At 34.6% G+C, this 14677-nt stretch overlaps 1 protein-coding gene across 3 annotated transcripts in view; it reads left to right on the plus strand.

Annotated features, from left to right (window-relative positions):
• Positions 1 to 8447, plus strand: part of LOC113232994 (aquaporin AQPAe.a) — a 119832-nt gene extending 111385 nt beyond the window's left edge. For all 3 annotated transcript variants that reach the window (XM_026467922.1, XM_026467924.1, XM_026467923.1), the window contains 4 exons: positions 973 to 1044; positions 2218 to 2355; positions 3030 to 3110; positions 8085 to 8447. In XM_026467922.1, coding sequence (XP_026323707.1) covers positions 973 to 1044; positions 2218 to 2355; positions 3030 to 3110; positions 8085 to 8189 — 396 coding nt within the window. In that variant the 3' untranslated portion in view covers positions 8190 to 8447. The remainder of the gene's footprint in view (positions 1 to 972; positions 1045 to 2217; positions 2356 to 3029; positions 3111 to 8084) is intronic.
• The last annotated feature ends 6230 nt before the right edge of the window (positions 8448 to 14677 follow it).

The following is a 14677-nucleotide window of genomic DNA, read 5'->3' on the forward strand; positions in this document are numbered from 1 at the left end:
AAATCAGGGATGTGTGATGCGACACTTTACCTTGTTATAAAAATATGTCATTGAATAATTGTTACCACTCACGATGTAATTATCACTGATGCATGTCTAAGGTAAACAATAATACATAACAGGTATTGTCTATATGACATTTCCTTCACGGTCCGTTATGCAAAGAGTGATGAGCGTAAATCTTGTTATAAATACAATACAAAAGACATGATTTATGTGTTATAGATATATGTTTATATAATCGCCTTTAGAAATCTATATACTTTTCTACGTAAGCACTCTTATTTGAAAATCGATTTATTCTATAGGAAAATAAAACTGCGATAATAAATATGGTGTAATAGTAGATAATTATGTCTTATTTAGTAGCGATAGTAATTATTTTTACTATAGAGAACAAGTCATGCTGTTATATGTATCGTGCATTTATGATACATTATTACCGTCCACTACATTCGAATTTGGTAAAATTGCCGATGGCTACACGGATGAATTGGCAGAGAAAAGCTAAGCATACACGTAGTATTAGGTAGTAATCCTCTTTGATAGAACTAGTAAAATAAGTAGGTATGGTAACTCCATACAGACGTAGCAGCATGGTTTGTGTGTGTGCGCGCCCGCCGTGTACGGACGGACATATTCACATAATCTTTTTTTATGAGACTAAGTGATGGGATGAACAAGTCGTTCGCCTGTTGGTAAGCGACACGCCTGTTCATAACAGTTCAGTCGCAAAGATCTGAAGGGCACCAATCTCACAATGCACTCGCGTTGCATAGCGCTGGTCGACTCACGCGCCTTTCGTTATTTTGCTAATGTGTGCGTCTGTACACGGCCCACGGCAGGCGTGCATATGCCAGCCGCGCTGGCACGTTCGTACGTACAGTAACTCAGTACAGTTACCGTTCTTGTCTTATTAAACTATGCTAGAACCGTATAAGACAAATGTTAATCTTAATTTTTTGGTTACAGCTTGCCATCCCGTCCGAGAGAGTCGGTGGCTTTGGCTTGACTCTACCAGGACCAAACGTTTCTGATGCTCAGGTAAGATACAACTTTTGCAAAAGACATATATATATACAATATATATACAATAGTGTTCACTTAGATGTATAGCGTGGGCAATAATGTTCGATGTTAATACTTTCCTTCAATGGGAGGTTGGGGTGATTTAATTTATTAATATAGAAATTAATATTTTGTTACAAAATTGTAACATCTATCATCTAACATTTAGTTTCATAAAGCATTACTAGATGGCGATAATTGTACTTTGAAACGCGCTACTATTTTCTTAACTTCGTAGTGTGAGTAAACCCATACATTTTTTATGATCAATCCCTTCTACCTACAAGTTTCAAGGTATTGCGATTTGACGCCTGTGAGATACAGTGTTGGATCCCTAATCTTAAATTACTATTTTCGTTATATTTACACGAATTGGCAAAATAAATAGTGCATACATTGGCATCTTTCTCTATCTCTACTCACCCCTGTCTGCTGATCCCGCTAAAACATGTGTTAAGAACCACAGTAAACTAAAAAAATGAACAAATTGAAGCAGTTTTAGAAAGCGTGTTTTATTTAATTAAAAAGTTTTAAAAAATTGCGATGATTGTGTCTATCTCGAAAACGGTGGGTATTGTTTCGGTTTCCCTGAACTTCTATTTAAAAGATAACATATCCGGTACACCTACATAAACTATATATATAAAGGTATACGTTATACCTGTATAAGTATTATAACGCATAGCAAAGGTTTCTTATTAAGCATGTTTTAATCTTGTATTTATACTTACACTCTACGCCGAACTTTAACTTCTGCTCTGCTTTTAAACCGACCTCATAAAAAGGAAGATGTTCTGAATTCGACTGCTTTTTTTGTGTGTACTTTTTACTTTACTTCTTTTTAATTACTCCGACATTTGTGAACAGATTGCGATGATCTTTTTTGTTTTTTCGTTAGAAAGGGGGTACCTCAGTATTGGTCCCATTTAAACTTGTAGAAAATATTCCACATGTAATGGTGGAAAACTACGGGACGAACCCGGTTTAGGGCACTTTTCGGTAACCGATTTCAACAGAACTTGGCGATTAGATGTAATTTCACGAACTTTCAAGGCCGGTTTTTCTTATAAAAAAGTTACAATTGCGCTAACGTTAATTTTAAAAAGAAGATAAGGTAGGTAGTAACAATTTCTGTAATATTTGCAACAGGCCTTGCTGGTGGAAGTCTTGGTCACGTTCGTGCTGGTATCGGTGGTGCAAGGCGTGTGCGACCCAGGTCGTTCCGACGTCAAGGGCTCTGGACCACTCGCCATCGGCCTCAGCATCACCGCCTGCCATGCTGCTGCTGTAAGTGCTAACGGAATCCCAGTGTAATAATAATAGAAACAGAAATTAACTGCTCTAAAACAAAAAGCAACAGAATTAACACCGAGACCAGAACAATTTTGGAAAAGTTCCTTTCCCAAATTGTTCCCACCCAACACCTCCTTGTCCATCAAGGTTGCCAAATAAGATTTTATAGTATATCTGGTCCACGGTTATGAGGGGAAGAAAAGCTGGATGTTTAATATAAGTTTATGTATCAGTCATATAACAAATAGTTTGTTTGTCTTGTTTAATTTTTCAACTCACAGTATGGTTTATGACATTTATATTTCTCAAAACAGAATACAAACAACATACTTACAATGATAAATACTAGATACATAACCTTATCGAATCGAAGAATCGTTAGATAAAATATAACAGAACAAATTCAATTTTCACAATTCTGTTGCTTAAACTTAAAATTTATATTTTGAAATAACCATGCTAGACATACATGAACAATGAGTTTATTTTTTTATGTAGGTAAATTCAACTGAAAAGTTTATAAACAACGTTAAATGAGACTCAGGTTTACGCAGGATTATGCAAGTTTTTGTGACATAGAGAGAGAAAGAGACAAAAAAGAACTTTTTGATTATGCAAGTTTTTGTTTGTGTGTTCGAAATGTTTGTAATAAGATTTTTTTATTTTAGATCCCGTTCTCTGGTTCGAGCATGAACCCTGCTCGTTCCTTTGGCCCTGCCGCTGTAATTGGTCACTGGACATCACATTGGGTGAGCAATATTAATTTGATTTTTGTTGATGATGTATTTAACGAATTTTGTCACCATGGCACATTGAATTTTATACATCAACTGTGTAACGTACAAACTAGGTATGCGCCAAAAAAGAGAGCCCCAATTCTGTTAATTTTTAAATCATCTTTAAGTTGTAAGTTGATAGAGTGTCATTGACAGGATTTTGTACGTTTAGTATTCTGCTAAAAGTTAAGAGTAAGGCAGCTATTAAGCTACTATTCAACTGCTATTGCAGTTTTGGCCAATGGCTTGTCGTCGGCACGATGGCGTAGTTTACTAATTATGTCACGTAAAAAAATTAATTTAATTTGGAGACAACTTTTTTTATGATACCAAGTGACGGGACGAACAAGGCGTGCGCCTGGTGGTAAGTAACACGCCTGTCCACAACAGTTGCAATACCAGTCAGTGCTTTAAATTACAAAAATTTTAAGTGCACCGCCAATGCACCCGTCACCCTGTGACATAAGTAGACAAGTCTTATGTGCGTGTAAATTCTCCAGCGAGCGTTAGAGATTGAATGAATGGATGCCATCAGTATCATTTTACTGAAACTGTATTGAGACTCGACTGCCATTGTCAACTGGATTTTAGCAGAATAACAAAATATTATCACATAACAAAATGTAGTATATATATATTGCAATTGCAATATAATCTCAGGGGAGGTCTAATTGAGCAGTGGTTTCAAGATTCCACTTCCACAGAATTCTCGCGCAGTTTCATGAATTCCCGTAGCTCCCTTATCGTTATAAAGTTTATTATGCTATGTACAATTTCGTTACAAAAATTAACTTACCTTCAGTTCCGCGGCAATGTGAGTTGAGCATTCCATTCCATTCATTCCACATGTTCAACTAAAACACAGGTTTTTAATAACAATTAATGAAAATATTAAACTTCTTGAAAACCAAGTCGTGAATACTATCGAAATATTCATACTACTCCTTTGAAATTTAGTAGATAGCTTGTAGTCAGTATATAGCCTTGTAAATAGCTCCTTTACTGCAGTTCTCGTGTATATACAGGGTGTAATCGTTAAGTTTGCCCAGGTGATTATTCCGTAAATATACACACATTAAGCGTATCTAGGGATCAAGGTATTTTTTTTATCACCATATTAAAATTTGTGAAAACTTCTATATTAATTTATTAAATTCCTTTTTTATTTATTTATTCATTAAATTACAAAATTGAAAAAAAATAATTAAAGGTGTTATAAAGATTAATTAAAAATCTGAAATTCAATAATTGACAAAAACGTGCTTGATCCCTAGACACTTTTATCGAGTGTACATGAACAACATTTTCTTAACTGCTGTCGAAAGTACATATATTACCTAATGAGTAAAACGACATCAATAACTTAAAAAAAAAAAATACTAGAAATATTCAAAATCTTAACGTTAAACTGTCCCTTACACTTAATATAACGTTCGTAGAGGCTTTAATTGACCTACTATAAGAGGTAAACGATAAGTTTACAGACAACGAAAATACTAGAAATAAAGTAATAAAACAATCTTTTAATTGAATAAAAACAAAGTTACGTTTATTTTTAAGTACAAAATTTTGTATTCAAAGCAGTTGATCGAAACTAAAGCCTCTACGAATTTCATATTTAATGCGTTTAATGTTAAAATTGTAGATAATTCTAGTTTTATTTTGTAAAGTCATTGATATCGTTTTACAAATTGCGTAGCGTACTTTCGATACCAGGTTTAAAGGTTTTTGATATCTCTTATGTTTACAGCGTACTATAAGAGCTGGTAATATAAACCTGGGCACACTTAACGATTACACCCAGTATTTTCTCCAGATCCAATTAACTACGACCAACGTGGTCGTAAATTTGTCGAGTTCGAGAATTGAAGACGGTGAAACCGCTCCAGTGCAATATATACTTTACTGCTTGGCAGTGATCTAATGTACACTTGTATACATATGTATGTGAGAACGCTAACTTATTAATGTGTGAAAGACATCTATCTCAATTGTGATTTGGCGTTTTTAGGTATGGTGTAGATACCTTTATAGCTACCAGTCCCGGCTACAGATTATATTGATAATATAAAATTATTTTGTATGGGAAATTACTCCACTAGTTTCATATAATTATTAATACAAAGATCGAACACTCAGAAAAAAATAATTCGATCTGGCCGGATTAGAACCGACGTCTTCTAGCATACCAGCCAGTGCCAGACGCTATACCAACTAAGCCACGGAACACTATATATATTCTTGTGCGCCTGATGGTAAGCTACACGCCAATCCGTAACGGTTGCAGTGCCACTCAGAGTTTGAAATCTCAAAGATCTGAGGGGCGCTGCCACTGCTACCGTCACCCTAAGACGTAAGTTGACAAGTTCCATGTGCCTGTAATTTCACCAGCACCTTTCAAAACCGGAACACAGTACTTCCCTTGACGAACTGTTTCACAAGGAGGTCTGCTACTACATTATTTTGAATTATAAAACAAAACTTGTTGTTTTCGATGTTAATAATATAGACCTGTGAGGTTGTTAATATTTTATAAATAACCCTGTGTATTGGTCAGTCAAAATTTGGTTTTAATTGTTAGGGTATGAAAGTAGAATATTTTTTTGCTTCAGTTCTTCATCTAGTTTTAGGTCTAATTCATTAATCTTTACTTTTGTTTTGTCAGATTTTTCTTAATGTATTTGGTCAAATCTACAAATAAGTCAATGCAATATAGAAAGGTCTTCTATAGAATACAGAGACTTTTAAAAAGCGACTAGACGACGTTTTTGTATGTCGAATTGTCATATCCATGGGCACGAAAAGAAAGTCATCTGCGTAATGCGAGTAAAAATAACAGAACAGCGAAGATTCCTACACTGTGCTAGTATACTTAACTTCGTGTCTTTGTACCTGATCAAGTAGGAGCAAAAATCATCGTTCGAGAAATGTACTGTATAATTTCCGAGTCCTATAATCTCATGTGCCATCACTTTCACTGAAGAACCTGTTCGTTGTTCCGCATCGCGTGGATAGATCTACTTTAACTCTAGAAGATCTTATCGCGAACAAGCGCATCGTAAAAATATCACAGTGCACATTACGTGGCCACCTATCGGGTATCGGACAATGCTTAATTGAAAGTTCCGTGAAAGTATTCAAAGATATTCTAGTGCCTTGTTATGCAAACTGGAACACTTATTGTTGATTGAACAGATTTACTTAATAATACGTAATCGCGTAGATTGGCAAGTCATTGCAAAAAAAAGACAAAGGATGGTAAGTTAGTTACCATATTAAATGAAACTTACATACAAAGATAAAAATTTTATATACTTACAGAGGTAGAGCAAATAAAGGGTTCATTTGTTGAGTATTCTATTAGCTAATTCCATAAGAAGCAATTTGTCTGTAAATAACCTAAAAGGTCACATTTGTACCTTCCTGTTGTTTTACACATTGTACTACGGCGACAATCAATATTTGAACGTTTCGATAGTGTAGAGTTTTTAAAATAAACCAATATTAATATATTCTCGAAAATATTTTTTTGGTGATCGATAAAAGTGGCTTACGCATAATGTGAAAATGTAGAGTTCATTATACGTTTCCCAATTTTTTTCTTTTACAATTACGGCAATCTACTTCGTTAAGCAATACAAAGTCTATGTGAAACGGTGGAAAGTGGTAGATTACGATCGCCGACTCCATATTCTTCACGTCAGGTAAAGGTATTGTCTGACACTCATTACATCTTGTAGATACTGAATGTAACAGCTGTATGTGTATTGTCCGATGCTTCAAATCATTATGTCAGCTAAAGAGCCATTGTTCAAATTTCCCATGCCTGTTCTTTAGCGCAGAAAGCGTTCCTTTTTACTACTGTTGCTTTTAAGTACTTTGCCGACGAAATAGGCATTTCTTATTCACAAAGTTTATATAATATTAAACTTATTATACTATTTATACTTCAAATCGAAGTGTTAAGATAGGATGCGTTTGCAATGCATAGTCAAATAAATGCCGCTGAGATTTATCCAATATATAAATAGATAGTGGTGTTTGTAACAAACTGCAGAGTGAAAGTGGAACAATCTATCAGAAACATTAAAGACTGACTCATCGCTCATATTAAAGAACTGGTTTAGTAACGGCGATTTCGGATAGACGCAATAAGTTATATTTGAAAAAAAAAACACGATGACAGCCCGTTTGTTTTTTAAACATTTCTTTATAGGTATCTATTAGAGCGTTTTATCACTACGGCCGAGTCGTACCATTTCCGAATCCGAGAAATGACGGCTCGAAATGTTACAGGGATAATTTTACCTCTAAGTGTAAAAAGCGATGTTCGTATATTCTCGGATTTGAATCGGACTTAGTGCAGAAGGGATATCCGAAGTGGGTCCGAGTTTTCTAAATTTTTGATTAGGGCTTTCATTCCGGGAATTTCGGTCTCGAAAATTTCGAGGCTCGAGACTGATGTTTTCAGTCTCAGGACTATCGACGCGTAAGTCATTTCATTAAAAAGTATTAAAAATTTACTAAACTAACAGTCATTTTTTATTCTGATTACTTGGACAGGACGACACCGGTAGTATGTAAATTATATACAGGAACACACATAATATAACTATATAGTACCAAAATTAGGTCTTCCCTATTTGAAACTGTATTAAACGCCCTTCGTTTCTTACGTACCCACTATAAAAAAGAAAAAATACTATCATAATCCTTTTTTTTTTTTTTGAATTAATAAAGAACATAATTAAAATATCTTGTGACTACCTAAATACCTAGCATATAGATATAGATATCTACTTTTAAAACAGTCTTGAAAGTCTCGTCGGGAATGACGATTTACGAGACTGCACCGTTTCTCGAAATTTTATTCCGGAACACGGAATGTAGCTAGATTGAAAGCCCTTGTACCTATGAATGTTGAATTGATTTATTTGTTATTTCCAGGTTTATTGGGTGGGTCCTATTGTGGGTGGAATTCTATCCGGTATCGTCTACAGGTTCATCTTCCGCATCGGCAAGAAGAACGAGAGCGGTTCTTACGACTTTTAGGGATCGTTAAGGTAACTTAACGATGTCTAAAAGTTGTAACCGCACGGTTTCAACGCGAAGCGTACCACTTTTGTGCCTTTTTTACAAATATATAATTGTTAATAAAGCAAGATTATGTTATTGGCAGGTATCAAATTTATTTACGATTAGTTTTGATTTGTCTATGTTCGTAAGTTGTATGCTTTTTATTCATTTATGGTGTTATATTAAAGGCACTTGCAGTATAAATGCATTGATTAACAATCGACATTTGGGGATCTTAGGCCACCCGTCCAAAGTGGCTACGTCGTGACGCATAGCAACAGCATAACATAGCGTGTTTGTATCGCTACCGGTCACCTGTATATATTTATATACAGTGTTTAACCGTCAAGTGTGCCCAGGCGATTATTTCGTAAATATAAGAGATATCAAAAACCTTTCACTGATATCCAAAGTACGTTACCTAATGAGTAAAACGACACCAATAACTTTAAAAAAAAAAACTAGAAATATCTAAAATTTTGACGGTAAACGCTCCCTACATTTAACATGACATTCGTAAACAGGCTTTATTTGACCTACTTCAAGAGGTAACAATAAACTTACATCTATAAATTCTTAAATATTTTATAATTTTTAATTTTTATAGCAGTTTCGTTAGATAACGATCCTGCTATAATAAATAAAGTAATAAAACTATCTTTTAATTGAATAAAAACAAAGTCATGCTTATTTTTAAGTAAGTACAAAATTTTGTATTCAACTCAGTTGTTCGAAACTAATGTCTCTACGAATTTCATATTAAATGCATGGGAGCGTTTTAAGTTAAAATTTTGGATAATTCTTGTTTTATTTTTAAAGTTACTGATATCGTTTTACTCATTAGGTAACATTCTTTCGACATCAGTTTAATGGGTTTTTGATATCTCTTATATTTACGGATTAATCGTTTGGGCGCACTTAACGATTCACCCTGTCTGTACACGTCGCATGTGTGTTGCGTGGCTATACGCTCTTATGTAAATCACTCATGATGAGTATTTATTGAAAATCTGTCAATGAAATTATACTGTTCATTCTGCACGCTTTCCGTCACGGAATCATGCTCGTTTGAGATATAAATTATTCCAAAGTCGATATTTCATATATTTCGTGGGTATAATGTAGGGAAACAAAAAATTATATTGAACCATATCTTCTTTGTAATAGAAAGACTTTATTTACTAAGTTTTTAGTTTTTTAAGCTTATTTATGTAAAATGTGAATAAAAGTATTAAGTTATTGTAAAATATAACACAGAAGAATGTATGAGCGCGTGTTGAGAGTGAGATTCTTATGTAAGTTCATATATAAAATTGTCAAACATTATTAATTGAATGTTTATTGAAATAAATGATTTTAATCGAATAGTTTTGTGTATCATTTATTTATATCCTAATACCTCCAAATAAATATTCGACGACCTCGGTGGCCCAACGGTTTACACAGTGGGCGCTGGATGCGCAGACCTCAGGTTCGATTCCCGGTAGGACTTTTCTAAATTAGTTCTAAGCACGGTATTACGTAAGTAAGGTACGTTTGAGACCATGCGATTGGTGTGGTTGCTGACATATTACTAATATTATTATTATTATTATTATTATTATGAAAATGGAGAAAACATGAGAAATATGCAATGATGGTCGCTAATCACGTAGTTCATGTACGTGTACTAATCGTCAAATGAGAAAATAAATGAAATGAAATTAAGATTGGAGGATTAAGAATAAATGAAACTTCATTTCATCAATGACTAAGTAAAGACGAACTACAAATTCAATTTATTGAAGGTAAAGAAATAGAAATTAGAATAGTATGCAAGTATATGAAAAAATAGTAACGTAGTTTATAGAGGAATAGGAAGAAGAAATAAAAAATACTCCATTACAATATCGTCGTCTTAGAGTAAATAAATACCTCGTAGGTTTGTTTGTGAGTTCTAGGTAATTAATTATTCAAGACGAAAAAAATGTGGTGTAAAACATAGTAAATAAAATAATGTTTGTTGTTAATAGATATTTTAATTCATCATCCCACTCATTTATATGTCTCACTGTTGGGCACGGGGTCATCTCTCAGATGACAAATTAAGCCATAGTCCGCCAGCCAAGCCCAATGCCGGTTGGGGACTTCACACGTTCTCCGAGAGTTCTTCTTCGACGTGCAGGCTTCATCAAGATGTTTTCCTGGCCTATTCGACTAGTCCCTGCCAGCTGTTCCCTCTGGTGGGGATAAGTGGATTTTTTTTCCACTCTTTCCTACCACATCGTCACTGGTTGAGATAAATGGAACTTCATTTCCACTTATCCCTACCTAAACGTTTTTATTAATAAGTACAGTCGAAAGTAAAACTGTATAAATGAAAAGTATAACTATTTATCTAAAATCATTGACTTAGAAATGAATGGACGACGGGTCTAATACAAAAACCACGAAAAAAATGTCCCAAGTCAACCTATTCGAAATTTAAATTGTAATGTCATCAGTATCACGCTGTCAGTAGAACAAATGAAGACTAAAGCGGAGTTTGGCGCTCTATATAGTATACGATTTTAGCGCCTTACAAGTGCGGACACTTTTTAGCGCGGACCCGACGTCCATATAATTGTAAGTCAATGTCTAAAATCATTATTTTAGATAAATAGTTATACTATTGTATATATACATATACTTATATATATATATACTGTTATAGGAATACCATGGTATTTATTACCTGCTAAGGGCGCCTTGAAATTAGACGCTACAAATAGAAGCACTGCAGTGGCGCGTCTGTGGTGTGGCGGCTGTGCCATTACAAAATTTTCATACAATATCAAGTATGCAAATGTAGCACGAAAAGCTCATGCTAAATTTCAAATTTCATACATAAATCCGAGAAACTCGGAAGTGCGAGTGCCACTTGGCCACATGGCCACTTGCTTGAGAAGCGGTAGGTCACCTACGGCATTCTTTTTCACTTAAATTGGTTATTATATATATATATAACTTAAAGGTCTTTCAAATGCTATAATTATTAATAATATACTTAAGCAAGAAGTGTACAAGTGTTGCTTCAACAAAAATCAATAAGTATAATAACCAAACTATGCAAAAATGCGTAGGCCATTTTTTCACTGTAAGGGAACGATATGGAATTTAAGGAAGTAAGTATCAGAATTATTGATGAAGAAATTAAACAAACTGATAACAAAATGTATACGATACTTACCTCAAAAAAGAGAGCGAGTTTCTCAAGCCGCCAGTAAAAGTATTTCTTTAGCAAAACAGGTCTATTAAGGGTCAGTTCCAAATAAATACGGCAAAATTAGTATTCATCGAAGCTCTCCGGGCGAAGCTTTCGTGGCATCAGTTCAATTGTAAAATTTCCTAATGGAATTATGTACTCGGCCGTTCCTGGGGGTCTACTCTCGATCTCCGTCCGACATCCGTCCGAAACAATTACTGCCAAATAAGCACTACTTGACCAAATGAAAAGACGCGTGATGCGAATGAAGCTTCATTCTTGATACTTGTCTTTTAATTTTGTCGAATATTACTTATTTGACAGTAATTGTTTCGGGCGGCTGTCGGACGGAGATCGAGAGTAGACCCCCAGAACCGATATGCATGAAATTTGAAACTAGCATTTTTTTTATAAAGAAACTAAAAAAAAGATTAGAATAGAGCTTTATTCGTTGCCGTATCCGTACTCTCATGATGTGGAAGTCCTAGTGAAAACGACTCATATGAACTGAAACACAATGTGGCTGCTGTAAACTGTCTGAAGAATTTGTCGTTAGGTCGTGACGAAGCCTAAATTTTTTAATTTCAACCTTATGACTCGAGATAATTGAGATCAAAAGTCACCTCGTTAAGTTTATGGAAAAAACATTCAATAACATTTTGTGGTCAATAAAAATATGCAGAATTGTAAAAAGAAAAGAAAAGTAAGAAAGATTGCTACACAATCGTCATTCCGCATGACACGTAAGTTGGATTTTTTAGCCATTTTGTCACTTATGAAATGCGATGGTATTATTCAAAAAGGGCACAGGCGAACAATGCTCTAACACTGTAATTGTTGCGTACATACAATGGCACATTTGCGAGTTCACGAGAGTGACCCCCGCAATGCAGGGCTTGGCTGGGCGTGTATGCTGGACTTTTGCTCTGTATTTAGTTGCACATACACTGGAATTTAGGTGGGTTATAATAAGTATGTTAGGTTAAATATTCAGCTGGGAACTTAGGATTACTATAATCATATATTGAGTACCAACATATTATGGAACATTTTCACAGGAATTCGAAGTTCAACATAAGGCTAAAATTAATTTGTGAATTATTGAATTATGATGAAAAACAGAGTTCAAGGGAGCTCCACACGGTATAGTATTTACATACTTTGTCTTAAGAGCGGATGCATACATTGGAAGTATACTTAATAAATAAGGCAATAAGGCTTAAATAAAGCTTTTTTACATGGTTCATTGTTATTTTTAGCGTCCGTTGGCATTGATATGAAAACAGCTCGTGTCACGAGGCTCTCTAAACTTCATTAATGTCGCAACAATCGTGACTCCGGCGCTCTAATCAAGAGCGACATATCACCTGCGCAACACTCGTATTAAATTATGCACTTGTCAAGGTTGAGGTATCATCTTTGCGCATTGTCATTTTCTGACGACAAGAGGGGCTCGAGGCTGACTTGGAGACTTCTTTTGATTTGGATAATAGAATTGTAATCATTGCGTGCTGCGTAATGTTTTATTTGAAGGCGTGAAGACAGTCCGTAACGAAGAATTCCATAATGAGTCCCTAGAGCCCGGCCTACGCCAAGTGTATTAGTGTCAAGCACAAAGGTGTCAAGTTTGTTTTCATATTATGAGACGGTTAATATGGCACTCAGGCTCTTAGTTATAAACCCAAGTAGGCATATTTTGAAATCTAATAAAACACTTGCCCAGCAAAAGTAGCCACTTGCCTGGAAGGGTCAAGTCGAAAGAGCAGAGTCGGCCTCGCGTCTGCTCGCGGTGCCGCACTATACATTTTATCACTTCAAATAATTTCGAAACCGTACTTTCTTTAGAAGATAAGATTCAAAATACTTTGCTCCAAAAATACTCGTCCTGCTGCTGCACTTTCAGTGTGACTTGATCTTAGTGTTGGGTCATGGAAAAATTTCATTTTTTTTTAAATCATAGATTTTCTGAAAAATATTTTTCCGTATTTCCAATATTTCTCCATATTGGACATTCACACCTGTCAAAAGTTGAAGTTACTGAGCGAAGACAGCGGAGCCATTAAAAAGCTTGAGAAGATGGAAAAAATTTGAAAGGGTTTTTTTTTCGCTGCTGTCCAACCATTATAAATAGTGTTTTTCTCTAACTTCCTTAAAGCTATACAAATTTATTTATTAATTCACGCTAAATAAAAGTACATAAGATATTTCTAAACAAAGAGCGTAATATAAGTCCTCGAATTATATTTTTTTTCCAGTTTTGTTCAAGTTATCAAAACGTAAATGCGTTGGTTAAGACAAGGAGAGCATGACTGTTTAGAACTATACCAAATAGTTGATGTAAATCCATTATTCTCTCGTATCTTATACAGTTCACATTATTTATTTATTTATAAAGCATTGACTGCAGAGCCATCAGCTTAATGGTAACAAATAATCAAGAAACGCCAACGTAAATAAAAATTAATTCGTGTAAAAAATGTAACTACTAAAACTCGCCATTTTTTTTATACAGTTCACAACTAAGTTTCGTTTAATAGGTGTTATAATGTGGTCTACTATTTTTTTTTAAAGAGAGTTGACGATACGTATATACAGGGTGTCCCGGGACGCGACGTCAAGCCGGAACGGGGTGATAGGCCAGGTCATAACTGTTATCAGAAAAATAAAAAATAAAATCTACGTCATGTATTTTAAAAATTATGACCATTTTGAAAAAAATCGAAAAATATACACCCTGTGACGCATTTTCACTTCCCGTTTCTACAAATTTCCACTTTATTTTAATTTTTTTATTATTTTGTAACCCTGAGTAATGCTCCTGTAGCTAGTCGTCTAAAATTTTGACACAACTCTAATTTTGAAAAAAAAATGACACATTATTCCCATATCAAAAGAGAAATTGAATTTTCGTTCAATTTCAACTCACTCTACCGAAAAAAAAATGTACTACACTGGTTGGGCAAGTAGCTTTAAAAGTTGGCGCATTTTAAGAGGATTCCAAAATGTTATTACACTTGCTACTTTATTTCTTAGATTATGGTCAAATAATTTTTTTGTGAACAAAACCGGTTTTCAACTATTTTTTATTTCTTAATTTAAATTTATTTAGTGTACCCAATCCTTCGCTCGGAACGGTAACTATGACATAATTCTTAACGGTAACTATGAGAGAGACGGAGAGAGCTATTCTACGAAGTGTGAGTGAGATAGAGAGTGACGCCGCTAATGTGTGAGATTCATA

The sequence above is a fragment of the Hyposmocoma kahamanoa genome, unplaced genomic scaffold, assembly GCF_003589595.1.
Source record: "Hyposmocoma kahamanoa isolate Upper Pololo Valley unplaced genomic scaffold, ASM358959v1 78, whole genome shotgun sequence".
In the NCBI taxonomy this organism is placed as follows: domain Eukaryota; kingdom Metazoa; phylum Arthropoda; class Insecta; order Lepidoptera; family Cosmopterigidae; genus Hyposmocoma; species Hyposmocoma kahamanoa.